General features: G+C 41.6%; 1 protein-coding gene across 2 annotated transcripts in view; it reads left to right on the forward strand.

Annotated features, from left to right (window-relative positions):
* Positions 1 to 27,692, forward strand: part of MAEA (macrophage erythroblast attacher) — a 91,702-nt gene that overhangs the window by 7,966 nt on the left and 56,044 nt on the right. For both annotated transcript variants that reach the window (XM_019553078.1, XM_019553079.1), the window contains exons 2-3: positions 12,245 to 12,427; positions 20,118 to 20,321. In XM_019553078.1, the coding sequence (XP_019408623.1) occupies positions 12,245 to 12,427; positions 20,118 to 20,321 (387 nt within the window). The remainder of the gene's footprint in view (positions 1 to 12,244; positions 12,428 to 20,117; positions 20,322 to 27,692) is intronic.

The following is a 27,692-nucleotide window of genomic DNA, read 5'->3' on the forward strand; positions in this document are numbered from 1 at the left end:
AGTTGGGGCAGGGGAAGGGGGGCCAGAGCTGAGGCTTGTTGGGGGGGAGGTGGCTCCTGCTGCTGCTTGCACCCCAGGAGGGCACTGGGGGGTGGTGTGCTTCCTGGATCTGTAGGGGCAGGCTGCAGCCGCGGCTGCATGGGGCTCTTCTTGGCAGGGGCTGGGCTTGGAGCAGGCACCAGCGGCACTAGGAGAATGCTACATCCACCCCAGATTTCACCACCACCAGGCACCCAGTGCAGCACCGGCTCAAGACCCCAAATTTACCCATGTGCCGGGAAGAGTTGGGGCTGCACCAGGCAGCAGTGGCAGCGCTGGGAGCAAAACAGTGGCAAAATTTGGGGTGTATGCAACATCCTCCCCATGCCTCTGGCACCCACTCCAAGTTCAGTCCCTGGCAGGAAGGGCCTCGTGCAGCCCTGGTCATAGCCCACCCTGCCCCATGCAGATCTGGGGGCACGTGCATCCTCCCCCCCACCCTCCCGGGGTGCAAGCAGCAGCAGCAGCCACCCCTGCACCTGCCCTGCCCGAGCAGCACCTGCCCCTGCCCCCCTCCCTTGCCACCACCTGATCTGCCCCCCTACACCTCTTCCCTCCCTGTTCCCCTTCTACCACAAGGGACTGACTAGCTGAAGGCAACTCTCCACACTGCTGGCTCTGCTCCTCACTGCCTGAGTGCTGCACTGTGGCTGTGCACAGCACAGGCGTTTATTGGCCATATTATTGGCCTCATGGGGTCAATATCTGATGCAACAAATTTTCTTTATATCGGTACCAGTCCAATATTGGACCAGTGTATCGGCGCAACTCTGTGAGGAACTTGCACAGAACTTCACAGGTCACACGGTAGATTACTAAAACTTGTGTAACTATTTGGAAAAAATGAATATTGTTAGGATTATCTCTAGTTTAATTAGTCTTATTGAATGGGTGGTATGTGTGTGCAAGTGAGCATGAATTGAACTGAAGAGCATGAAGAGAAAATTCTAGGGTAATAGATGAAGTTCTGCGAAAAAGTAGAACAATATTCCAAGCAATATTGAAAATGAGTAATTATCATAGAAAATGAGGGTTGGAAAGGACCTCAGGAGATCACTTAGTCCAACCCACTGCTCAAAGCAGGACCCACTATTTTCCAGTCTGTGTTTTCCCTCGTGCATAAAACAGAAATATTCACTGGTAGAAACAAACTTTAAAAGAAATACCAACAGCATGACTTGACTTCAAAGGGAAAGACTGTTTCTTCAGTAAAAAAGAACTTGCCTTTCTTTAGCTATATTTTTATCCTAATGAAGAACTGACTAAACTGTTCCATATTGGGTTTTTTTGTTGTTGTTACTTTTATACAACCATCATCCGTTAATATTATCCTTATGCTCTATCTTTAAGAACTTTACTTTTTTAATTTAATGTTATTATAAAGTGAAATTGTCATTTTATTGTTCTAAAACAGCCATGTTTGTTACTAAGGGAAATTTTATATTTGGTTTTCCACGATATATATTTTTTCAGTTAAAATGCAAGCCAAATGTTTCTAAACTTTCATAACACAGATTTTAAAAAAAAGTCTTGCACTTGCAACTAAACAGAGACTTTCAACAAACAACTTTTTATTTTATAGTAAGACTTTTAGTCCATTCTTTTAGTTCTTGAACTTTGGCTTCTAATTCTTGGCATGAACACCTGCACAAAATTGAGCTTAAATCCAGCCCCTGTTCCTAGGCCTCACTCTCAGTATTTGTCTCCTCCCTTCTGCTTTCTCTCTTGTTGTGTTTTGGTTCCCTTACTGCACCCTTTCCTGCTTTTTGCATTTTAGTTAAGCCAGCTCAAACTGCAGGAAAAATATATTATTGCTGCAAGAGGCTGTAGTGGGTTATTATATAGATCCCATAGAAGATTGATCAGAGAGCTGGAGGTCTAGAAACCTGTGTTCTGTTATTGGCTTTGCAAATCAGTATGTAAATTACACTCTCATTAAACTCCTCCATAATGCAAGGATGTTACTTCCAGGACAACTGAAATTCTTGTTGAGATTCACAGATGAACAACTACTGTACACAAGTGTTATGTATCGCATTACTCCTATATATAGAAATGCTCTACCTGTTGCTTGCTTTAGAAAGACTTGAAGACTTCAGATTCTCTAACTTGCTTCATTTTTCAGGTAGAATCCTGTGTACCACTTGTTTAGTCACTTAAAAGTAATATAACATTTGGAACTTTCATATGAAGGATATGACTTGCATTTCACACGTGTGTGCTGTGGGTGGACTAACTTCCACTTCAGTCTTTTTATTATTACTATTAAAGTTACTAATAAACTATTTGGGGGAGATGCTCTTCTGGCTCCCTGCGGCACTACTTTTCTTCTGAATGCTTGGACTTTTTTTTTTTTTTTAGCATGTCATTATTGCTACCTCTCATTTCCTTTTTTTCCTTCTTTGACTCTGTCTTGGGGAGGAGAATAGGTGGTACGTATGCTGTGTGTTTAAGTTAACTTAGGTTGAATTAACTGTTTGTAAAGGCAAGAGGGCCCAATCTGTTAATACATTAACTTGTATGTGGTGCTTTTCACATGTTTGAAAACATGATTGAAAATAAACTCCCATTTTTTTTTACCCATTAAACCAGGCCCTTAGATGCAACATTTAAGTTTTAGCTCTCCCACTCAACATTAGGCTGGTTTATGGAACTTCTTCCCCCCACATACACCCACAAATGTCCAGTTCAGTTCATTCATAATGTTGTTAGTAATTCAGTTTTTGATTGTTTAGTATTGCCGTGATGGGCCCAAATCAGAATTCGGGCCTTTTGTCCTATAAAAACAGGAAGGTCTGATTCCTGCTTCAGAGATATTAAAATGTAATTGAGCCTTTGTACATTAATTCGTAAATATAATTACTGGATAGGCTATGCAGTCTAATCGTCTGTAATCTATATCTTGTAAAAGAATGGAATGAAAACGCAATATTTGTTTCTGCCAGTCTGGTTTTATGTTTCCCGTCAAATGTTTAAAAACGCATGCAGTACATTTTGTATGCATTTATCTGTTCTATGTACAGCTATTTCTGTGCACAAAAATCTTGCATGTTTAGAAGTTTGTTTTGTTTTGTTTTTGTCAGTAGTAACTGTATTAATGTTAAGAAAAGGACATTGATGTAAATCCCAGGAGTTGTAATGATTTAAAATTTCTGTATTTAATGCTGGACTTACCCAACTTATACTGTTTTTCTGTGTAGGACATCATGTATGCACATATGCACTGTGGCAACCATTTTAACAAAAACTCCCTTCTGACGCTTTAATCTGGTTTGGCACTGCCATGTAAGAAGTTGCAGACTCAATAACTTTATTGCCAAACATGGAATTTTGCTAACAAGGTGGCAAAATTTTTCAATGTCCTCTTACATTTGTACTGTTGTAATTTAACAGCGACTCTTCACTTGACTGTCTTTGAAGTAAAGCCAAAACTCAATACACAAATGGCAGCTAGATGGCACTGAAAAGTTAAATTAACAGGAAAAGTCTGGTATGTCTGGTAGCTGGAGCAGAGCTGCATTCTTTGACAGAAGGGAGGACCCATTCTATGTGGTGTTATACCTGCTTACAATTGTATGGAGCACAATTGTCCAGTGATCTCCTAGCAAGTAAAATAATTTCATATGTAGGGAAGTAAAGGCAGAATAGAGCTTTGTGTAGTCTAAAGTTGGGCAGGGTAGAAATGCATCTTATAGACCAGTGGTGCTCACGCTTGTTGGCCAGTGAGCCAGATAGGCAGTGCCCAAGCCATCCATGGGCTGCATCCAGCTAAGACCTCGATCTGGCATGGGGCAGTCATGACAGGGCTCCATCTGGCCATGTGGAGGAGTGTGTATCTTGACTCCAACCTGTGCATAGAGGAGGGAGTGCAGCCTGACCCCCAACCATATTTATTGCCACCACTCCCTTGCTGACAAATTTTGTGATCCATGGGAAGCCCTGTAGGCTGGATTCCTTTGGCTCCTTGTGCCACAGTTGGCCTGTGAGCCAGAGTTTGAATTCCCTGTTATAGACCAACTGTTGGAGATGCATAAGCTTTTGTGAACAAGAACTTATGTAATCAGATTCCTGACTTTCAGACTGTAACAGTTAATTATCTGTCTTTGCTCATGGACAGCACCATGCTTGGCCAAATGAAGTGGGCTGCCAAGATGGTATCTGATGAAGTGAGCTTTTGCTCATGAAAGCTTACTGATCTCTAATTCAGTTAGTCTGTAAAGTGCATTTGTACCCTGTCTTCTAAATGCAAAATAGTATGTTGAGAAGGAGAGTACCTGTTCTGGGATTTTCTTTTCCAGTGCCTGTCTCTATCCTATTTACTCCCATTTCCTCACTGGTCCTTGTGTAATAGAGTGAATTAACCTGAGTTTATCCTTGTTTCCAATTTTATTCTCAGTCCTCTGGGCTTGCTTCTGCAGCTGTAGAATTAGTGTCAGGTGGGAAAGGAAGAGCCAGCACCATATTGTATGACTAGCCAGCTCACTGAATTGAGTATCTTGAGTATTTTTAAACCTCAGCTTTCTTCAAATGTTTTGTTTCTGACCATGTAGATTGGTTATGCCCTATTCACATGCAACCTGGAATTCAAAGGAAGCAAGTACAGCCTGTAACTTGTAACTAGAACTGGTTTTTCTTTTTGGTCACCATGTCCTTGATTCAATAAAGTGTAAAGTTTGAGGCCAGTGCTTCAAGTCCTGAAATCAAGTGAATTTCAGGTTGCCTTGAAGAGAGAGTTTCTAGTCCATATGTTTGCTAAGAAGCTTACCTAGAGTGTACTCTAGACTATCAGAAACCAGAAGACAACTAAAGCCTAAAATGTATTATGTACAAAAGAACTCAAGTTTATTGAGTGCTTGGTGAAAGGAGAGGCTTCTGTAGAGTCATGGTACAAGTACATTTTAAAAACAAATCATTAGGTTTACTAAATTTGTTTTGGATTTGGCAAGATGTACATGTAAAATAGCTCTATGATGTGGTCTAGTGAAGGCCAGATGCAGCTGATGTGCAGCATATTTCAGGAAAGGTTTAGGAGTAGGTGTCTTCCCCAAAGGGCATAAAGCACTTGTACTGTCCTAAGCTAGCTGTACAACCTATTGGGTGCATTAACTTCACTGGTTTAGGAGCCTTCAGGGGCTTATTCTGTAGCTGGTGTGCGAAGGAGCACTGGCCATATTTTCCCTCCCCCTAGCATTGGTGTGAGTGATTGTATCTTCTACCACAACCCACCTCTCTCCAGAGTTATATTTTTGCATTCTCTGCAGCTGAATCTGCTGAGAATGGAGAGAACCACATAAGCTGTTTGACCTATACATTTTTTTTCTTTTCCTTTCCAAATCCAATACAGTCTCTCCAATCAAGTGGCTTAATTCACATTTACCTGCACTATTTATGCAGTTGTCATAGTGAACTGCCTCCCTTACATCTCTGCTACCATACTGGATTTATCCTTTTGCTCACTATGCTTACTTCAAACCAGCTTTGTAGTGCAAAATGGTCCTTCCTTTACATAGCCTTTTGGTTAGCCAGCTGGTTTAGTTATTGGGTAAATAATTGTTTTACAATTATCATTTTCTGTTTGACCTCTTCTCAGCAGAGATGGCTTAGGAAAACACCCCCCCCCCCCGACTACAGGGAGCACACCAGATAAGTTTAGTTGCTACATCACTGGGCTGCTCAATAGAACTATATTTTCCAAAGTGCTACAATCCCTTGGTTTTATCAAATTTTTCATTGATTTACTATATTAAAAAAAAAAAAGAATTAAAATGACTACCATACTTGGTGACTCCTACACTGTCTAGGTGCCAGGCTTTATTTTGACTGTAATGTCTAAAGACCTCTTTGAAAAAGTAAGCTGGTTTGAGGAACCTGACTTCATCTAAAAAATGCACTATATAATGAATGACAGACCCAAGAACTTGCCCCCAAATTCTTCTACCTTTTGGACCCCAGCTGAAAGTGATCTCCCACTAGGGGAGTTGAGATTTTTGGCGTGCAGGCAGATAAAGGATCAAGTCCTTTTATTAGCAAAGTTTATTCAAAGCTTTATCTGGAAGAGTTTTCTAAACAGTGTAGGTAGATGATTCTCTTGAAGGTATTGTTTCAGTGTGCAGTCTGCAGGCAAAGGGGGGCAGTTGGCCCCTGAATAACAGTCCTGATATTCAGAATTACCACTCTTGCAACAAACAGCTAGCATGCAGTCAAATGCAGAGATAATTTTGGTACAGAATATCCTTGAATTAGGTGATCCTTGAGGTTCCTTCTAACCCTGCAATTCTCTGATACTTCACAGTTGAGAAATTGAAACTAAAGCGTCCCCCATCCCTCCCAGTCCCCCCACTTTAACGAAATTTCTGGGAGAGTAGCCTTGTTGTTAGATGATAAAGAGGAGCAAATGGCTAAAACTAAATGGATATGGGTTTTTTTCTTTAATACATACTGAGAAAAATAACGTGACATGTAAACTCTTCCTCTGGTGTATGTTCACAGACCAATCTTTCCTTGCTTCTGTCCATCACATGAAGCACATTCAGTAGTTTTTTTATAATATTTGTAATATGCTTGTATCTAGCATTGCCAATTGTGAGATTAGGGGTCCCAGGATTATAGACATGGCCCTTGTGTCAAAAACCTTCCATACTCAATAAACAAAGCGTGAGAGAGGAACTTTTATTGTCATTGTATAGATGGCGAAACTACGTGTAGAGAGGTGAAAGCCATGGTTTTTATCTTGACTACTGAATTTGGATAGAGAGAGGTTGTTAGCCATGTTAGCTGAAAGGCAAAATACAGATGCACCTTTTATAGACCAACTAAACCAGATATGCATAAGCTTTTATAAACTTGAGCTCACTTCATCAGATGTTGGGGAGCAGTCTATGAAATACAAGGAGTGTTTTAAGTACAAAACCCAGAGGAGCAAGGGTCTCAAAAGCTAATCCAGGTAATGGGATAAAAATTCATAGTCCTGGTTTAGATCATGCTTGCCACCAGTGAGTCTCTGGTTGACTTCTTGTTCTACAATTTTGCATTCAAGGTGGGGTTTTTTGTTTTTGTTTTTTTTAAGTTCTGTTGTTTAAGGACAGCTACCCTGAGGCCAGGGGTGGGATATCAAGGGAAGTTCGTGTTCTGCCACAAGCTTGTGTGTCTTCCTGGAACTGATGTCAAAACCATGTTTGTTCATTCTTACAGGAAGGGATTGCCCCATCTGTGCAATGTAGACAGCAGACAGGCACTGTAAACAGGTGATGGTGTACATGAAGTTGGTAGAGGTGCAGATGACTGAATCTTGGAAGCTGCAATCTGTGTTACTTGGTCCAGCAGTTATGTGGTTTGTAGTGATGAGGGGCTGAGTATGAGGGCAACTGTAGTGTATAAAAACAAGTGAAACACCTTTAACATTAACAACAAGGTGAAGCAGGGGTGTGTCTTAGCCTCCATACTTTTTAACATTTATTTTTCATTCTTAGTTGTTCATGCATTCAAGGACAGCATTGATGACATTTATGTTTGAACCCAGCTAAATGGAGGCTTGTTCAAAATCACAAGGTTTAGAGAAAACCAAGGTAAAAGAAGTGGTTCTGAGAGACTTCCTGTTTGCAGATGTGGCAGGTTTTCTGAGTCATGTAAAAGCTTCACGATGGCAGTTAGTCTCAAGAAGACCGTGATCATGTACCAAGGGTGGAAGAACCAATATATGACATTGTTCTGGAGGTTAATGTCTTTGTGTCGTTGACAGTTTTTGCTATTTGGGTTCTATGATCAGTGGGAATCTTGACCATCAGACTGAACTGACTAACAGAATTGGAAAAGCAGCTAAGAATTTCAGGTTATAGAAACATGTCTGAAATAACAGCAAACTATCAGCTAAGGTGAAGATACGAATCTGTGAGATGTTTGTATCGTCATCCCTGCTTTATGGTTCAGAAACGTGGACAACATATGCTAGGTACATCCAAGAGACAGAACAGCTTCCACATAAGATGTCTGCATAAGATCCTGAAAATAAAATGGAAAAACAGAATATCAAACACTGTGATATAGTGGGGCATTCAGGACTGACACTTAGAAACCACTATCAAGAAGAAGAGGTTGTGATGGATCAACCATGTCAGGAGAATGAGAGGAGACAGTGTCCCCAAGAAGATTTTGTATAGTGAGATTTGGGACAGCTCTAGAAAGTGAGGTTGCCCTCGCTGGCAGTTCCGTGGTGCGTGCAAAGTCATTCAACATCAATGTAAAAAGCCAGGAGGATCATGCAGAATCCCATCCGATCTGGAAGGAACATCCGGCACTGGGTGCAGGTCAATGTGAATTGGCTTTGATCCAGAGGATAGAAGCAAAGTGAGAAAGAGTCCAGGTTTAAAGAATGTTTTTTTTCTAACTCAAAAAAACATGGATCTGTGAAACTTTTGTAACAAGCTGTGTGGCTCTTGAGTTGGGCTTGTCAGCTACAAATAGATTCATTAGGCCTCTGACTGTGCACTATGATCCAGAGGATCAACAGTTGCTTACTGATGAGGGGGCACAGCTTGCATCTGGGTCTGTTGCATGGCCTGGTGCCTCAGTGAAAATAGGAGTTAAGTAGCCTGTTGCTTGAGAGATGGTGTTTGAGTGAATTTGGGTGTCAGATTTGACACAGATTTGGGAGGTCTGATTTTTCAGATGATGGATCTTCAGTACCTATAAGGTGTCTTAAGGTGCTCAGCCAAACCAGAAGTCACATAAATTAAGGTTGTCAGAAGTGACTAACCAGGATTACACAGAGTCTTGAGCAGAGCTGGAAATAGAAGCCTGATCTGAAATGCAGACCCGGACCTTAACTACATTCCTCTAATTTTTTTTTCTTTCCTTTTAACTCCAGGGATTGTCTGCTCTGAATACTTGAGCTGTGCTGGCTACTAGTGATTGGCTAGACTGCATGGTGTGCAGATTCACTTCAGTGATTGGTTGCATACAAGAGCAGTTTGCAAATGTGAAATTAAAATTCTGTTTCTAGCACATGCCTGCTAGTAATGAATATTTGCAGAAGCTAAACACAATGGATGCAAGAAGCTGAAGAGAATTTTCTTGATGAATATTAATGGAAGCATTTTGCAGTATACTATAAAAAATATAGCTCCAAAGGACCTAATTCCATAACTTGATGCCAGATAGCACTCAAAGAATTTTCTTTCCCTGCTAAAAAAAACATGAGAAATAAAATGATCTTGGAGCTGTTAAGTTGGTCCCAAAAAAGGGGGGAGGGATTGGAAAAGATGAACATTTTCTGATGTGGGAGAAAAAGAAAACCTGCTACATTGATGGTGAAACTGTCAATGGAGGATCAGGTGAGGGCTGATGAAAAGATGGATGTTGGGGGACAGAAATATTTAACCCATCTAAGGCTTGAGCAACTAATTTTTTTTCTGTCCTTTAACTAAAAAAAAAAGGACCATTTCCCCCCCCTCCCCTGTTAAAAACTTGTCAACTTCTCAGTTTTGAGAGGTCAGTGAAGATGGTACAGCTGCAGTAGGCGCTTCTATATAACGAAGCTTTATTTGTGTCTCTTGTTGGTTGGTTTTCCTTATATATTTCTGAGGAGAGAAGGCCTTGGATATTTCATCTACAATATCTCAGTGTTGCAACCCTACTGTAGGTGGAAAAGAGCAACCAATTTGCCATTTTGAAGTTTGGCATGTGATTTATTTACTTTTCCCATCCCCCGCCCTCTGTTCTGATGGTACATAGCACCACATCCCAAGCTTGGACTGGTATTTCCTGGGGTTGTCCTCTTAGACCATTGTAAAGACTGCCAGGTTTATATCACGCTTCAGCTAGCATCTGTTACAAGAGTGTACTTTTGAGCCCAGAGAATTGGGGAATAAGCGTCTGAAAGTGTTGTTTTGTACATGAGGGTCCTGGAAGGAAGTTGAATGGAGGAGTACTTTATAGATTCATAGATTGTCAGGTCAGAAGGGACCTCAGAAGATCATTGGGTGCAGCCCCCTGCACCAAGCAGGAAAGACAGCTTGGGGCAAGGTGACCCCAGCAAGATGACTAGCAAGGTGACTTTAGTTGATTAGAAATGCCATGCTGGAAAGGATTTGACTCATATGCAGGGTGCGACCCACTGATTTATTGTGGGGAGAAGGCTTCACTTTTCTTTTTCTTTTCATAAAAAATAATATAAAATCTATTTGCTAATTATTTTCCTGTTGATTGAAGACACAATTCAGCTAGCATGAATGTGGTAAAAATCAGCTCTTAAGAACTTTTTATCTTGAAACAATACATAAATAATTACATAGGGAACTAGACAGGGATGTTTTTAGATCTGAAGTTCTTGTTGCTGTGGTGACTGCTGGAGCTGTGAGGTCATACAACCTAACGTATGAATTACTTGCTATGAGCCCTCTGTGATGCAGGCAAACTGGTGGACACGGTCTAAAATTTACTGTAAGTTACTTTTAACTCCTCTTATACCCTGTGCAACTGTGGGGATAGATTACTCCCAAATTAAATGTCACCAAAATTAACTGTTTCAAAAATTTTTAAACCTGACCGTGACGTAAAAAAAAATCTATATCTATATCTGTATATATCAATCAATGGCCCAACCGACTCTCCCCAGTACAGCAGTACTCTAAGTGTTGCTGAGAGGTAGGGCATCCGTCTCTAGCTGTAGCCTACGTATTATGTTAGATTTATTGATTTTTTGTTTTGTTTTGTTTTTTTTAAGAGAATGGTCTGAACACTGTTTTGTATAAGAAGCACACTATATATACATTACAATATGCAGCTGTTTTAGGTCTTGATTACCCTAGGAAATGTCATCTACTTAGTATTGGAACAGGAGACATCCAAGGCAAGTTGAGAATGAATTAAAGAAGTCCAGAGGACAGCAAGTCTAGCCTCATGTACCAACAACAGCTTTGCTAGATTGGAGTTCTTATATGCTACAGGCAGAAAGTAAGACTGGCTGCACCTTAGGGCATTTGTACACATGCACGCACCACAGCAGCAAGCACTTTGAAAAGCACCTGGCACTGCAGCACGTGCAGTTGTGTAAGTGGTGAAATGCTGTCAGCCTTGGGAAAATGGCGGCAATGTACTTTTGAACTAAAACACATTGGAGGTGCTTTAGTTCAAAAGCGCAATGATGTACATTGCACCACTTATACAACTGCGTGCAACGTAGCAAAGTGTGCGTTTGCTGCGACGCACCGCAGCTCTGGTGTAGAGATTAGCTGGTCCAGACAAGCATGAGCTTTTGTAAGCAGGAAACTATTTCATCAAATACCAAGTTGTTGCCTATGAAAGCTGATACCTTTTTTGAATCATTTTGTCTGTGATGTGCCACCCTGCCCTACCTTCTGCCTGTGTTCAGTTTAACCCAAGTAATCCTTTCCTGATGTAGTACAGTAATTCAGATACAGTCAATACTTATAAATATCAGCATGTTGGGGCCATGGTAGTATGTTGCTCCCACATGGCTATGGCGCTCAGTATGTCATTTGAATGTATGGTATAGGAAAAGTTCCCAGGAGGACACTTGTTAAAGAGAGGTAGTTGTTCTTATCCCACGTTGCTACAAATGATAGACTCGTTTGCAGCAACATATGATAAGAACAGCTACCTTTGTATTAATATAGGAAATCCTTTAATAGAAGGAAGTTGCTAGAGCGATTCTTCACTTTAGAGTCTGCTCAGAGATTTCTTAGGCATTAAGACTATGTTGTTTGTGACTTTGACTCTTTTGAGTGGCCATATAGAACTATTGTGTATGACCTGAAGATAGCTAACAAAAGCCAGTCTAAGCAAACAAGTGAAACTTCTTAAAGAACATACCTTCTATTTTGGCAAAGCCTTTTATTTGTGGATAATTGAGAATGTGGGTTGGTTTTTCTTTTCATTTTTCTTTTTGCAATATACTTCCCTTCTTTTTCCCTCTACTCCATTACTGTAGGATTTAAGCTCTAAACTTGTTGGGGTCAAAGTAGAAGAGTGAAATTGATGTGAAAAAAGAATCTATCGTGGATCACATTGTCCTGTTTGCTATAGCATAATTTTGAGTGGAAATTGCCTAGTTGTCCCAATGAGAAAGCTTAAAAGGCAGCTTGCTAAGCTAGAAATATTAAAGTCTCTATCAGTGGGTTAATACTAACTTCTCCATTTTTAAATATATGAACAGTGAGACTCATTTTAACCTTTTTTTTTTTTTAAGGTACCGTACGAAACACTGAATAAACGATTTCGAGCTGCACAGAAAAACATTGATCGAGAGACTAGCCACGTTACTATGGTTGTTGCAGAGCTGGAGAAGACATTGAGCAGTTGTCCTGCTGTGGATTCAGTTGTTAGTCTCCTTGATGGAGTAGTTGAAAAGCTCAGTGTTCTGAAAAGAAAGGTAACTGTTATTTCTACTCTTATCTATCACATAATGATTTCTCATTTTAAAAGATTACCTCTGTCGCTGTGCTGCATTGCCTGCCTTTGTGTTTTTGTGTTTTGAGGTATAAGCACTAATGATGCTAGAGAGCCTTTAAGTCTATCTTGCAAAGCAAATATGAAAAAGCAACGTGACTTGCTTTTCAGTGTCTTTTTAAAATGTCCAAGATTTAGTATTGCAGATAAATGACTCTATGAAGTAGAATGAATATATACATACTGGAGCCCAAAGACTTGTAGCTAAGAAAACTGTTTCATCACTTCTTTGTCTCGTGAAGAGGTACCTGCATCAGGTTACCAATTACATTGTGTTAACTGACCATCTTGGGAGGAAGAGGCCCAGTTGAAATTTGAGTATAGAATCTGAACTGCCATCTAAGTGAACATGGTGGGACAATATGAGAGATCAACAAGATGTCACATCTTTCTTTTGCAAATAGATCCATTCACTTTCTAAAGTTCACTGTTGGATATATAACATGCTATAGCCCAATCCTCAGGGCAAGTTTGGTGGGTTTGGGTAAGACTCTTAAGCATTCTACACTTCTCTGGGCAAGCTACTTCCTAATGTGAAAGCACTATGGATGCATCTGCATAGTATTTTTACTAGCTAATGAGCACTTTTTAGCAAGTGCCACTTAGTCAGTCCTACGCTAATGATTTCACCTGCCGCACTGTGCAGCTATAGCTACACTGCTTTCAGTTTATGAAGAAGTCTACCTAGAACAGTGCAGTGTAATTAAGGGGCAATTCTTGGAGTAGATGTGGCGTGTTTGATGGTTAGATGCTATCTTTGGCTTTTATCCATGGAATGAAGAATATTTCTTTTAATTCTGGGTCACATTACTAAGGTTCCTGTGAGGCACTGAAGAGTCATTATAATGGTTGCAAAAAGACAGCACTATCCTTGCCTAAAATATTAGAAAAAGGGATTTAGCACTATTTCTGCTTCAATATACATGTTTTATTTTGATTACAATTTTACTAGGCACTCTGATTTCAAGAGAAATTTTATGCAGGAATCTGCAATGTCTTCAAAAAGATTTAGGCTGCTTGTACACATCACAGGTGCTTAGTCCCCTAAATTGAAATAGTGTGTTTTTAATTTCTACAATTAAGTACCAACTGTTTCAATGTTAGGGGCTTCCGTCACTGTAACAGCCCAATACTTTTTTTTCTTTCTTTTTGTGGAGCCTACCCGCGTCTCCTGCTGCCAGGGGGCAAGCTGCCCGTAGGCCAAGTGATCCCTGAGCTGTGGGGGGCCCTGATCTTTCCCTCTGTGATGAGAGCAACCCCAGGGCTGCCTTGGGCTGCTAGCAGGCGGGTGCTGCCCAGGGGTTTCTGCCACCATAGAGGAAAGGTCCAGGGCCCCCAGCAGCTTGCCCCCATCCACAGGAGAGGTGGCCAGGCTCCATAGAAAACAAAACAAATGCACAAAAAAATCAGGCCCCTCACTGCTCTTCTGTGCCTCTCAGCAGAGCCTGCTCTGCGAGCTGCTGTCAGGCCATGCAGCCCCTGAGCTGCAAGGGGGTGGGGATGGGGGGGAGGAGTTCACCTTCCTTCTGTGGTGGCAGCATCCCCTGGGGCTACCCAGGCAGGGTGCTAGCTGCACAGGTGCTTCCCCAGCTCACAGGCAGCACCTGCCAGATCCATCTCTTCCCCAGATCTGTGCAGGAAGCTGTACCTGGCAGGCTTCCAGTGCATAGGCTTGACAGAAGAGTTGGATCCAGTGGGTGTTGCTTGTGATCTGGGGCAGCACCTGTGCAGCTAGCACCCTGCCTAGGCTGCCGTAGGCAGCACCACCATCATGGAGGAAAGGACCACCTCCTTCCCCCCTCTTGCAGCTCAGGGCCTGCATGGCCTGGTGGCAGCTCATACAAGCAGACTTCTCTGAGAGAGAGGAGGGGAAAAAAATGGCAAGGGGCCTGGTCTCCCCCCCCCCCAGTGGAGTCTGCCCACATCTCCTGCAGTCAGGACAAACTGTCAGCAGCGGGCCCCAGACCTTCCCTCCATGGCGGTGGCACCCTCCAGGGCCACCTAGGTGGGCAGCAAGCAAGTGGATGCTGCCCCAGCTCACAGGCGGCACTCAACCCAATCCAATTGTTTCCTGAGTCCAAGTTGGGGCAGCACCCGCCTGCTGCCCACCCTCCCAGGCAGCCCCAAGGGGTGCCGCTGCCATGGAAGGAAGGAAGGAAGGAAGCAGCTTGGGGGGCTGCTCAGCCCACTGGCAGCTCTCCCCCTTGCCACAGGAGACATGGGCAGGCTCCACGGGGGGAAGGATTGGACCCCTTGCCACTTCTGCCTTCAGCCCGCCTCTCCCACGGCAAAGGGGCAAGCTTTCAAAGGCTGCAATGTTACAAATAGCTATGTTACAAACTAAACTACATGCAGATGTGGTTTAGTTTGCAATGTAGCAAAATCATTTAAATTGTAAAAACCCCTGCATGTGTACAGCACGTGTATAAGCACCCATAAAGGCCAGGTAAGTCTAGTACCTCATGTTGCAGAGCCACATCGTGACCACCAAACCCATCTATATACGTGGGGCGGTAAGTGGGCTAGAGTATCAGTCTGAGGAATAGCAAAGGCTATAGTTGAGCCCCATCATTCTGCCAGAGCTTCTGTCATCGGAGGTACTGGAGGTCTTCCATTTAAAAACAGTAGAGGCTGCTGGTAGGGCTTCATTCACAATCTCACCTTCACTATAAGCTTGTAGGAAATAGCTCACATCTTACTTTGAAGACCTTTTACAATGGCGAGCCCTTTTCTTCTTCCTTCCTTTTTGGGAAGGGGAATGTAGTGATGGTCGTGAAGTGGACGGTTAAGTTTGTTTTGTTGTTGTTGTTTTTTCTGCCTCAAATATTGCTAAGTACAGTGATGATTAATGCAGTTGCAAAGCCTATCTGTAAGAGCTTCAAGAGTATGTGTTCCCATCTCTTTTTAGTTTTTGCATAAAATCATAACAAAAATGCATTTAAATAAGTAAGTATTGGAACATTATTATTTTGGAGGTGACACAGTTCAAATCGATTTTAAAACGCGCGTGAATTTGGGACTAAAAGATGTATCCCAAGAGTAATCCTGGACTTAGAGCAACTGTCTTTGTTATATTCAGTCTGTCATGATTGCAAGGTACCTCAAAGACTTTCAGTTCTTTGTACAGGTAATTAATATGAAGTTAATACTTAGAATGCCATGCTGGCCAGATCATGGACAGACTGTTATGAGATACCACCTCATCAATAACGCTTTTCCCCAGGAAACTTATGAGAGTCATATTTCAGCTTTCAGGGCATCAATTCACGATCCCTTTCTAGACAAATATCTCCCAGGAGCTATCTGGCCCTGGAATATAAATCAAGTAGCGTAGATCATTCTTCTAAAGAAGAGGGAGAAAACATGGTTAGTAAGGTTTGTTGCTTTCCTTACATGGGGAGGAAGAGGTATTTCCAGCACCATGATGATAAGGGTATAAAAGTGTAGGCAGAATAGAATTTGTATAATTTAATTCGCAGTCTGAGGCTTAATAGTTTTACTGGCTTCAAATAGAGTATTTCCGTGTTGGAACTTCAATTGCTTTACATGCTGTAAAATTGGTACTTGATGCTGAAGACTTTCTTCCCTGGCCTAGCTCATTTTGGTAACCCGAAATGTTAGCTCAGGGAGGGTGTCACTATATGCAGCTGGTCAAATGAGACTACTTCAAACCTCAGATGTCAGTTAAGGGCTGCAGAATGTATTGTAGCATGTTATCTTGAACCAAGATTCCTCACAAACTCACAAGTTGAACACATTCTTAGTGAACCAATTCTGACAGAGCTATGCCAATTTACAGTATCTGAGAATCTGACCCAGAACCTATAAACATTGAAAATGTTTAAACAAATGTCTTCAGTAATGATATTGGTTCTGGCTTTTATTCTTACACCTACGTCTGAAATGGTTTAAGATGCAATTGATGAACCAGCGGGCAGGCTCATTAACCAGGGAGGCCTGAATAATGCCAAAGAATTCTCACTGCATTTTGCAAGCTTGTGACACATTCTGTAATTCACAGAGTATACAAAATGCTCAAAATGCTACAAGCATGCGAGAACAGGGCCTCTTGCATCTGGGAAGCAGGACAGGATGGTGCATTCTTCCTCTTCAGTAGCATGTTGGAGCTACTGTGAATAAATTTCCTGCTCTATTCTTCTCTGAGGTTTGGTATAGATCATGCAGCAAAAGCTTCCAGTGTTATAGCAAGTGTTCTTTACAGCCTCCAGGCATGCAACCATTATCACAAGCGCCCCCCCCCCCCCTTGGAAAAAGGAGCAGGGCTGCAACAGTTTAACTCTTCCCTGCTTCAGTGAAGCAGTGTTCTCGGTTGTTACAGTGAATCTTCACCTTGCTTCCAGCTTTTGTTTCACTTTGTGCCTCTGTTTTCCCCACCTGGAAAATAGGAATAATCCTTTATGAAGATATTAAGAACTTAGTCTGTGGGGTGAGATCTGTGCTACCTACTTTTAAGCTTTTTTGTTCATTTTACTTGCTTGCAGAACTAGCACAAGGCAGTCATTAGCGTAGTGATGCATCCCACTTACTTGTCAGTGTTGTTCTGCCTCTTCAGTTATGCCCAAGACAAAGGGACCTTCCCTATCTAGGTGAGTAAACTGTGAAAGTTGAACACACAGCATCACATTTTCAGACCTTATTTACAAGGGGGGTAGCCAGCTGCTTCTCTCTAAGTAGACTTTCCAGCAAGGTAATTCCATCCAGCAGGTCTCTGGTGTTGGCTAAGCTCAACACCTTACATTTCTCTCCTGCATAACCCTCAAACAAGCTGAGCACCCTTCTTATCATTGGCTCTTCTGAACTTGCCCCTCTGAACAAAACTGAAAGAGAGGTGCTAGGAAAGGATCTATACTTCCTCCTAAATAGGTTGACAAAGGGATCAAAGTGCCAAGAATTGCTCTCCAGGGTAAGTTGGAAAGGGTTCTGTCTTCATGATTTTTTGCCTTGAAATCTCCTCTGCAAATTCATCATAGTTCTTGGGGGCTTTTTCCCCATGTCCTGTTCTTTACCAGCCTCATGCAATGAAAATTAATGTTGCCTTGGCTTAAGAACTGTATTGCTAAATACAAGCAAATTGTTGTTGGACAAATTGCAAGTGCTTCCTAATTTGTCTTGGACCCTACACTCCAAAAAATAAATTAAATTCCATAGTAAAAATAAAACACCCTAATGAGCTACCTTTATTTTAATTGCAGGAAATCATTCTGTCAGACAGTAATGAGGGGTTTTAGTTCAGGGTCTCCTATAAATCCACACTTTAGAATTGGACTTAGTGGGGGAATATACTCACTTTCTTGATAGGTTTGGACTGAGTTACATTTGCAGTCTCAAGACTTCTGCTTTTCCATTACAGATCCTTCCAAGAATAGTCTATCAGTTTGAGTGGACGTCTGTTAAATACTAGTAACTAGATTCCATTTAAAGTGAGACCACAATATGTCTACACTACAATCCAAAGGTGTGAATGCAGCTTGTGTAGTTTAAACTATGTAGCATTGGTACTGATAGCTGCAGCAGCACAGTGTGACTGGTAAAACCTATCTAGGATCCCACCAAAAGGCTCAGGAGGCAGACTTTTATAAACACCATTTTGCCACTGGGCCCAACCAGCCAGTTTAAAGCTGGTTTAGATATGTCTAGGCAAGCAGAACGTGCTCCTCTTGGATTACAATGTAGGAGTCTTTCATAGACAGACACTAGGGGATTACCCAGTATGTGTCTAGCCTCCTACTTTTCTACTCTGTTACAAAACAATTATCTGTCTTGTAACTAGTAAATAAAATGGCTGTTGGCTGCTTACAGCAAGTTGTGCACATCTAACTTGTTTTGTCAAATCTGAACTGACCCACTAGTGTCATGTGCTGTAGTCATAAGTACCTAGCCTCAAGCTGCAAATGTGGCTGTAATTAATTGCTAAGTGAAATGTGCAGCATGATTAATCAGCCATCTAATTGCGATAGGATTCAGGGACAGGAAAAACTGTGATTATGCGATAAAAATAGTGATATTGAAATGTGCATTTTATGTTACCTCTGAGCTAGCCATGCAGTGAGACTTGGCTGAAAAATTGTCATCCTGGTTTGCCTTAAGGTAAATGTGCTGCAGTTATCAGTGAGGGCTCTAATACATCTGCGTAGCTAGGGATAATAGGGGTAGGGCAGTATCTGTAGAAATGCTAAAGTAAAATGAGGGCAATGGCCACCAGCTTGACAAGGGTGCTTGCACTTCTTTGTAAATTACTTTAATTCAAAGATTGCAAAGGTCTGGGAGCCATGCCTCTTAACCCTTCCATTCCAACAAATTCTGATAATATTGCTCTCCTGCAATAAGAGGATGGAAACTAAGTGTAGAGGCCATACCAGTCTCAATTTTTAGACTCAAGGCACTCCTGCATGGACTCCAGACACCCGTCAGAAAATGCCAGCTCTTAATTCTTGTTCTTTTCTTCTTTTTGACCGTGGAAAAATAAGAAACTTTTTTCTGTTGCAAAGAACTCAGACCACAGTAGGTCAGAATGGGTTAACTGTACAGATTCTTATTTGAAAACATTTGTTTATCTTGTGAATTGTGTTTGCATACCCAATTGCTAATATTGTGCAGCATCCTGTAGCACCCTGGTTGAGAACCACTGTACTATGGTGCCCACGTGCAGCACACAGCTGTACAGGTAGGATGGAAGGAGGGTAGTGTATAGGTACAAGCCCAGTTAGTCTCAACTGTTCCAATCTGAATGCAAAACCTGAATGCTCATGTAGTGCATGTGTAGTGAGATGGTGTTAGGACAGTGGTCACAATAAGGTTTTTCTGTTTTAAAAACTACTGCAGCATATGTTTTTCAAAAGGCTCAGCAGGATTGGGTCAAGTTTTGAGAGAGTCCTGTTTGAAGAGAAATACAAGACCACAGATGAAGCTATCTCTTCTGTAGTATTAAACATTGGTTGGAAACAGATGGTCATACAGACATCTGTGTCTGTCCTGAGATGAAGCCTAAAGTCTCCCAAGTAAGAGATAGTAATAGTTTTATCCTGGGATGTTGCAAAATGTCTCTGTACAGTTAGCTTGGGTTGCATCACTGAATCAGTAGCAGAAAAGGGGCACTTTGATTCAGCTGCTCACTAAACCCTAATGCAGGAGCCGGCAGTTATTTTGGGCCGAAGGCCACTTACTGAGTTTTGGCAAGCCATCAAGGGCCACATGACAGGCAGCCAGGGGCAGAGAACTATTAATTTTCTAAGATTTTTAGGGGCCCCGTGGGCTGGATAGAATTGCCTGGCAGGCTGCGTACGGCCCGTGGGCCGCATTTTGCCCACCCCTGCCCTAATGTGTACGCACCAATCCCAGGGTATTGTTGGTCTGGGACAAACACAGGCACAACTTATGCATGGATAAATGCAACATCTGTCCCTAGCTGTTGTGTAGCCAGTGGGCTTGGATACCTCTACTGTTCTGGTTAGCATGCAATTCAGCGTCTTGTTGTTTTTACTCATCAGACTTGTTTCGCAAGCTCTGAGAACTGTTGGTGTTTTAGTAATGCTTATGCTTTACTTCAGAAGGAGCTGTTCTCTTGTAACAATAATTCTTTCTTAAAATTTTAGGCTGTTGAATCAATCCAGGCTGAAGATGAGAGTGCAAAGCTTTGTAAACGCAGGATTGAGCACCTTAAAGAACATAGCAGTGACCAACCAGCCGCTGCAAACATGTGGAAGAAAAAACGTATGGATCGCATGATGGTGGAACATCTGTTGCGCTGTGGCTACTATAATACAGCTGTAAAACTAGCCAGGCAGAGTGGCATTGAGGTTGGTAACAGTTTGTATTAAGGAAATTGGTGATAACAAACCAATTGATTAGTGATGTGGCAGTTATTTTTTATGCACTGAAGAATGTCAGTATTCTTACTCTTCTTTTTTTTAGTTAAGGTAGTCCTTTTAAAACAATCCTTTTGGAGCCTGTTCTCCCCACTTGCTGTAGTTTTGCATTTACCATACTTATTCTCATACCACATACACCTTTTCCCAAAAAATATGCCTCTCTAAAATTGGGGTTCATGTGAACTATTCCTCCCTCCCCCCTTCACTGGAGTACAAACAGAGAAGAGTAGAAGCTTTAGCCACTGCTCTGATGCTGTTAAGATGGCTGTCACTTCTATAGCCCCTGCAAGCAAAAGGAGCAAAGTCCTGTTTTAACCTTCTGGAGCCTAACCTTGTTGCTGGCCTGCCACACCAAGAAGTTCCTGCTGCCTCACCTGGACTGTCTCCTGGGATGCCATGTTTCCAGAAGGCCTTACACTGTTGTACAGTTGGCCCTAACTGGAAGGTTTTTTTCTCCCAACACTGTGTCTTCAAAAAAAAAACAAGGTGTGCATTTTATTTGGGGACATGTCGTTTGCAAGAAAATACAATGTGTATGTTTAATGAGAAGTCAAAATTGAAGTCATGGGGTGAAAGCAAATTTCTAAACCCCAAGAACACCCACTTCACCTCAGAAACTTTAAAACGGTCCTCAAATGTACCATTGCATTTTTATTAGCAAATTACAGGCTGCTGATTTAAGCAGTTAATGGAGCTTCCCATCTGTCTAGCCATACTTTCACTGTATATGTGGTGATCAGGCTGATCACAGTAACATATGCTATCTAGAGTTCTGTTGTATTATGCAACCACTGAATATATTTAAGGGAATCCTTTAATTCATTTTGAGTATCTGTGTAGCAGAATTTCTTCCAAACTCTTCCTCCATCTGACTTTTGTTCTAAAGTAGCAGTTGTGGGTGTATATATTGTTGTGTATTTTGTTTAGAACGGGTCGGTCAACAACACTTTGCTGACCTGGGCTGGAGCTTATGACCTGGCTTTCTGCTGAAGGCCATAAATCTGATCCCTGAACTGGATCCATTTTCCTCTGTGAAGGTAGTTAGCCCCTCTTTAGTGTGGAAAGTGTAGGCTGAAGTGAGTAGCAGGGAGGATTGCTGAGGAGGGTGCTGCAGAGGGGATCAGCATAGCATTCTGCCACGTAATCTTCTATGCCAGTGTTTCTCAGCCCATGGGTTGCGACCCAAAAGTGGGTCACAAGAATATATTAAAGGGTCGTGAACAAACTTTAAAAATGGATCAACAAAATGGATTCTCCTTAAAGAAAAAAATGTGGGAAACCTGACTGTTTTTCCCTTGCAGGCTGGCAGAGTTCCAGCCTGTAAGAGGCTGCTTCGGGGGCCCCTCCGCATCACTCTCCACCCCCCCCATTGGTCGGGACTGGCTATCAATGTTTACAAATGGGTCGTGGTGCAAAAAAGATTGAGAACCACTGCTCTGTGCCACCCTGGGCTGGGCCATACCTTATTAGGCAGGATCTAACCTCTCTGTGGGTTGGATCTGGCACAGTAGTGGAGGGGTGGGGTATATATTGTTGACCTCTGGTTTAGACCTCCATACAAAATACTTCTGTCTTCTACTCCATATCTTAGTATTGCCTTCCTTTTACTCACAAGTTTGTGGAGTTGCTGAACCATACTACCCAATAATATTTGGGGCTTGCACAGTTCCTATACATAAGCAAAGCCATGGTATGGATCCTGGAAGGCTTATATGCTTCAACTGCTATGGAAAATCTCAGCAAAATAAAGTTGATGTTTTGGGAAAGGCCTAGTTTCTTCTGAGAATTATTTTCTTAAATTGGCTTATTCTGTTTTGCTGAGCTGTAGTGGCACTTGCCAACTGGTCTTGGAGGTACTTCTGGATAGTACTGTAAATTGTATTGGCATATTTGTCATCTTCCTTCCAGTGACTGCTAAGGATGGTTGTAAGTGTCTTTGGGTGGAGATGAGAGGTAGTGGGACTTTAGTGAAATGCAGTGCTTTCGATTTAGATTGGTTTGTGGCGTTTTTGAGCAGTAGTGCATTTTTAAACTGACCAGTTCAGTGAGGAAAAAGTTTGAAGTGTTGTGAGACCTGGTGTTCTATCCAGAACTACAGCATAAATGTAACTCTGCTGACTGAAATCTGTTTCTTAGTTTAGTGGTTGCCTTGGCTAAGAGATTTTTTGCGTGGCTAACAGTATCTTCAATAAATACTGAAATGGGAGAGGGAGGGAGGAAAAAAAACAGAACTGAGAAACCAGTAAGGTCATGTTGCGTAGTAAGACAATATCCCATTGTGTTTGTGCCCTTCTCCCAAGAGTTCACTGTCATTGGCTGAGGAGGACTCTGTGTTCGAGAGAACTACCAAAATATAGGACGATTATCAAGTTTTTTGATCCTGTAGCTACAGATGCATGATCTTCCATCTCACTGATTCTCTGAGAGAGAGGAAGTTTTCCTCTGTTTGAGCCAAAGCTTTCAGTTGCCTGTTGGATTACCAAGTCTCTGCATGTAGCAGGTGCATCTAAACAGCAATAAAGATTACTGTAGTATGTTTCCCTTCTGTAGCAGCTCCTGTATAGCATTAATTTCGAATAAAAGGCATAACACTGATTTTAAAGTGTGGAGGGTTACAGTGGGACTATTTCATAATCCGTTTACAAGACAGAACAGTATGAAGGATCACACCTTTTTGAAGCCTTATGACCTTTTAGTCCCAGCTGCTGCATAGGTAGCTACTGGGAGATGTGAAAACTATTTTTGAACTAAAATATTTGAGTTCAGCAGCACCTTACTTCTGCTTTCAATCCTAAATTTTTTTATTTGCATAATGTCTGAATTGTTTAACTAATGAAGAAAAATCTGGTAGCAGGAGTTGAGTGAACTGAGAAAAACAGCACTTTTCACTGGCTTTTTTATCTGGCTAAATTTGTAACACACAAGTTAACAGTGAATTCCTTGCAAGTTTAAAATTGGACAAAATTGGGACAGATTCCCTGTGTGGACAACCTCTCATTAGAGAAAAGGGCAGATGCTCCTGGAAAGAGTGACTGTCGCAGCTGGCTAAGGCCTTTGAAGTAGATGTATTACTGCTTGTTCAAAACTCCTTGAAGTTTATAAACTGACATTTGAGTGAAATGCAACAGTGCATTCTTTAAGTAAAGCAGAATTTGATGTAGAAAGCAGATTTCAGTTGCTCAGCATTGACTCTTCACCCCAATACAAGAGATTTCCATTAAAGAATTTGGAGAGTTCCTGCTCAGAACTTCTTGACTTGATAGCTGAAAGTCTGCCATGGCTGTTCTCTAGTATTCTGTAGCAAAATAAAGGCCACCGACTTCACAGAACCATAGTTCTGCAGGAGGAAGATTCGATCAAAGTGTGCGCGCCAGCGGGGGTCGAGGGAGAAGAGACGGAAGGGAAGACCCCAGCCTATTTAAACCAAATAGGTCAAGTATTTACAGTAAACTTTCCCTGAGCTGCTTAGTTAAAAGGATTCAGATAGTGGATGAAGGCTGCGAAGAGCAGACAGATGGACTTGTTTGACTTGCATGCTTTGCTTTTCTTTGGTTTCTGCATACCAGAGGTCAGTAATCATTAAACCCTTCACAAAAGAAACTAGAAACTATGAAAAACAATTTAACAGAATAAATGCTACGAACAGTAGACTACAGCACTGAACTCCAGGCTTTCTATTAAACAGATAGTAGAAGGGTTTTCTACAAGGCCTCCATGGCAACTTTACCATATGGTTTCTCTGAAGGCTTTTTCTAAGGCTTCGCCTTTGGAAAAATATTTTACTTTGATGTTACTTTGTAATTTAAGCTTATTATCTTTCCAAGCTCTTCCCCTCTCACTCACCCCTCCACCCCCCCAAGTGTTTTGATAGCTTGCTCGTATCCTTTCTTAAAACATTAAGGGCATCTATACGCTAGGGGCATCATACATCCACGTTTTCCCAGACATGTCCTCTTTTTTGGTCCCCTGTTCTCCGTCCAGGCGGGTTTTTAAAATGCAAGCAGATGTCCAGGTTTTTGCTCTGCCTTTGCTTTTCCCCTTCCACTTCTGGTTTGGCTCATCAGGGCTGGGGGCAGGGGGAAGGCAATTGGAGGCCAGGGGATCACGTGTTCTGCGCTGGGCCCTGGCACTTGCTGGCAGGTAAGAAAGTGGTGAGTGGGTAAGCTGCGTGTTCAACAGGGCTGGGCAGGGTGGGAAGGGCAGGGGACTGCAGGTTGGGAATGAGGGGCATCAGCCTGGTCTGGGGGGGTGGGGTACAGTGGGTCAGGAGTAAGAGGCAGCAGCAGGGCTGGGGTGGGGGCTGTGGCTTAGCAGTGAGGGGAAGGGCATATCACTGCACCCCCACAATCATATACCCCTTCCCCTTTCCTCCCCCTACAGATGTCATCTTTTTTAATACTGGAAATACGGTAACCCTACTATACACGAGCAGCAAGGCTGCTCCAACGCACTTTAATTACGGCACGTTGGAGCAGACACAATTAATCAAAACAAAAGATTAATCAAGTTTGCAGGAGCATGATAATTACCATGCTCCAGCAGACTCCAACGTCTCTTGTATCAACATCCCTGCGCTTAAAAATGGCAGCAGGGACACCTATTTAAAGCTCATTCAGGGTATAGGTAAAGCACCCCTGTTGCCATTTTTAAGCACGGGGATGCTGATACACTAGCTGCTCTTGGTACTTTAATTAGAATGGCTCTCAGAGCTTCCTATGCCACTCCTGGAGCACTTATATAAATGTCCTGAGAGACTGTTCTGTTCTAATTAATGCACATAGCAAAATTAAGAGCAGTTTGAGTTCTTTCTTACTTGTATCTAGCCCTTCCTCCCTTCTCCCCCCATCAAAAGAGACTGTGTAACTGTATTTATTTAGTATTAAGGCATTATAATACAAACATTGTGTGGCTAAGTGGGTGGTGTCACTGAACTTGTGAATCCTGTATATGTCACCTTTCCGTAGCTGTTAGACCAGTCATTGGAAAACGCGTATGAAATTGTTTCTGTTAAGTTCAGTGTTGCAACTGCGATGGCTCTAAATATTCAAGGCTTCCTTGACCTGCTGTGCTGCTTTTTCCTCCGAGTATCAAGATATTACCCTCCTTGGAGAGAAGCAGGCCAGAAAGGAATTTTTTCTGTGGATAAAACTTGCTAAGCAGCAAACTCTTCCCACCCTCACTCAACACACATAGTAAGCACTTGTTCACATGTAATGGTTTTGGGTGCTGCTGTGTACAACAGTCTGCCATTATTGGTGGTCCCTGGCATACAAGGTCATTGTTACTAGTAAATTGAGTTTGTTCTTGAAAGTCCTGCCCAGATATATGGTGGCAGTACTATTCAGAATTGGTTAAATGGAAAATAAGTACTGAGTGAGGTTTGATTACGTAAAGAGGCATGTAGATGTGGAGAAGAGCTGAAGGTGAAAGTCTCTTAAGAAACCTTAAGGGCATTGGAAGAATGCAAAACTAAACTGTTTTTTCTAGCATGTAATATATTTGTAGGAAAATAACACTGAGGGCCTGATAATTAGGAAAGTTCATAAAAACTGTTCACTAAGTGATCTGAGCACTATTAAAATAAGACAACGGACAGTCAAGCACTAAAAATGGTTAATTAGCGTGCGTACCTAAATACGAACAGAAAAATACGAGTTCTCGCATTTCTTTTTCATTTTTATGTAATTTATTAATATTTTCTGGCTCTCTAATGAGCTGAAAAACAGTTCAGATAGAAGAATAAAAAGCTAGATTTTTAAGAATTTTTTTAACGTGATAGCATATAAATGAGGCTCATCAGTATTGGCTTGTTAAACTGAATAATGATCTTATTTTGATTCTGTTATGACCTTGGACTGCAAAACTAACATCAGAAATGCATAATTTTATTTGCAATTTCATATACAGATCTAACTTTCTGGGAAAGTATCTCCTAAATTTTAAACTTTGTAGTTCCATATTCTACAGCGCTGTTATACTTACCTTTGTCGTTCATCAAAAGTGAAATGCTCTGTAGAACATTTCAATAGTGGTCACTTGCAGATAAATTTATTTAAAAACAAAGATGATCTAATGTTTATAGAATATGTTAGCTCTTTGATTAGCTATTTTAAACAATGAAGTGGGCCACCTTTTAATGTAATTGCAAATCTAGGAAGAACCAGTATGCGGTGTTTCGCAATCATGAAACTGTCTTGGTGTTGAACAGAAGACTTGGCGATTCTTCCATTACCCATGAAAACTACTCCTTGGCTTAGGGACAACCCAGATTTATACCCTTTGCTGCAGAACCTGCTTCTGATGTTGGTACCTTCTCTTATGGTATTTTAAATAAGTAAACCCTACCCCTAATGCCCAGATTGTCTATAAATGTACAACAGTTATTTTTTTTTTTTTCTTCAAAAAATAGTAGCCTAAACTTGGGCTCCGATCAATATCCACACAACTGCACCTGCCTGGAGTATATTTTTCCTCAAGAGGATATTGTTGGGGAAAAATGGAAAAACAAGAAAAAATCTAATATTTAATAACTAGAAGCAGCACAAAGATTCCAAGCCAAAATGTGATCCCCTCACATACTATTAAGTGCCTTAATTGTAGTGTTAAATATGCATCTTAAGGCTTAACAGTAAAGTACAAAATAGTATTTAGGCATCTGCCAGGCTCTTCAGAAATGTTCAGTACTGAACACTTTCCATTGTTATCAACTGGTTTTCCAAGGTTTTGATAGTCTGAAAAAAATTTAGTCTTCTGAGGATGCAAATTACTTAAAAATGAATAGTATTTAGTCTCAGAAGATTTGTCTTTACAGCCTGGGCATGAAATATATTTGATCAGTATTATAAGGGCCTCTACTTGCGTTATCAAGCAATGCAGAACCAGTTTATCGAAGTTATAAAGAAATTGTCAGCAAACCAGTGAATGGATTTCCCTAGTCTTTTCCCATGTCTCCACCAAAACACTTTCTTTGATAAATAATCGGGGGAAGTGCTGCTCGCTCCTACCCTGGGGGTCTTCAAAAAGAGACTAGACAGCCACCTTGCCGGGGTCGTTTGACCCCAGTACTCTCTCCTGCCTGTGGCAGGGGGTTGGACTTGATGATCTGCTCAGGTCCCTTCCAACTCTACCTACTATGAAAACTACTATGAAACTATAATAGTTTATCTTTCTGGAATCTCAAACTATTAGACAGGGAATCCTATTGGAGTATCTCCAAAATTAGGTGTCTTTTAGAAATGCCATAGTTCTTAACAGAAAAATATTGAGTGGTTTTAATGATGCAATACTAAGTGGTTGAAA

Source organism: Crocodylus porosus, unplaced genomic scaffold (assembly GCF_001723895.1).
Source record: "Crocodylus porosus isolate Cpor-Errol unplaced genomic scaffold, CroPor_comp1, whole genome shotgun sequence".
NCBI classification, from domain to species: domain Eukaryota; kingdom Metazoa; phylum Chordata; order Crocodylia; family Crocodylidae; genus Crocodylus; species Crocodylus porosus.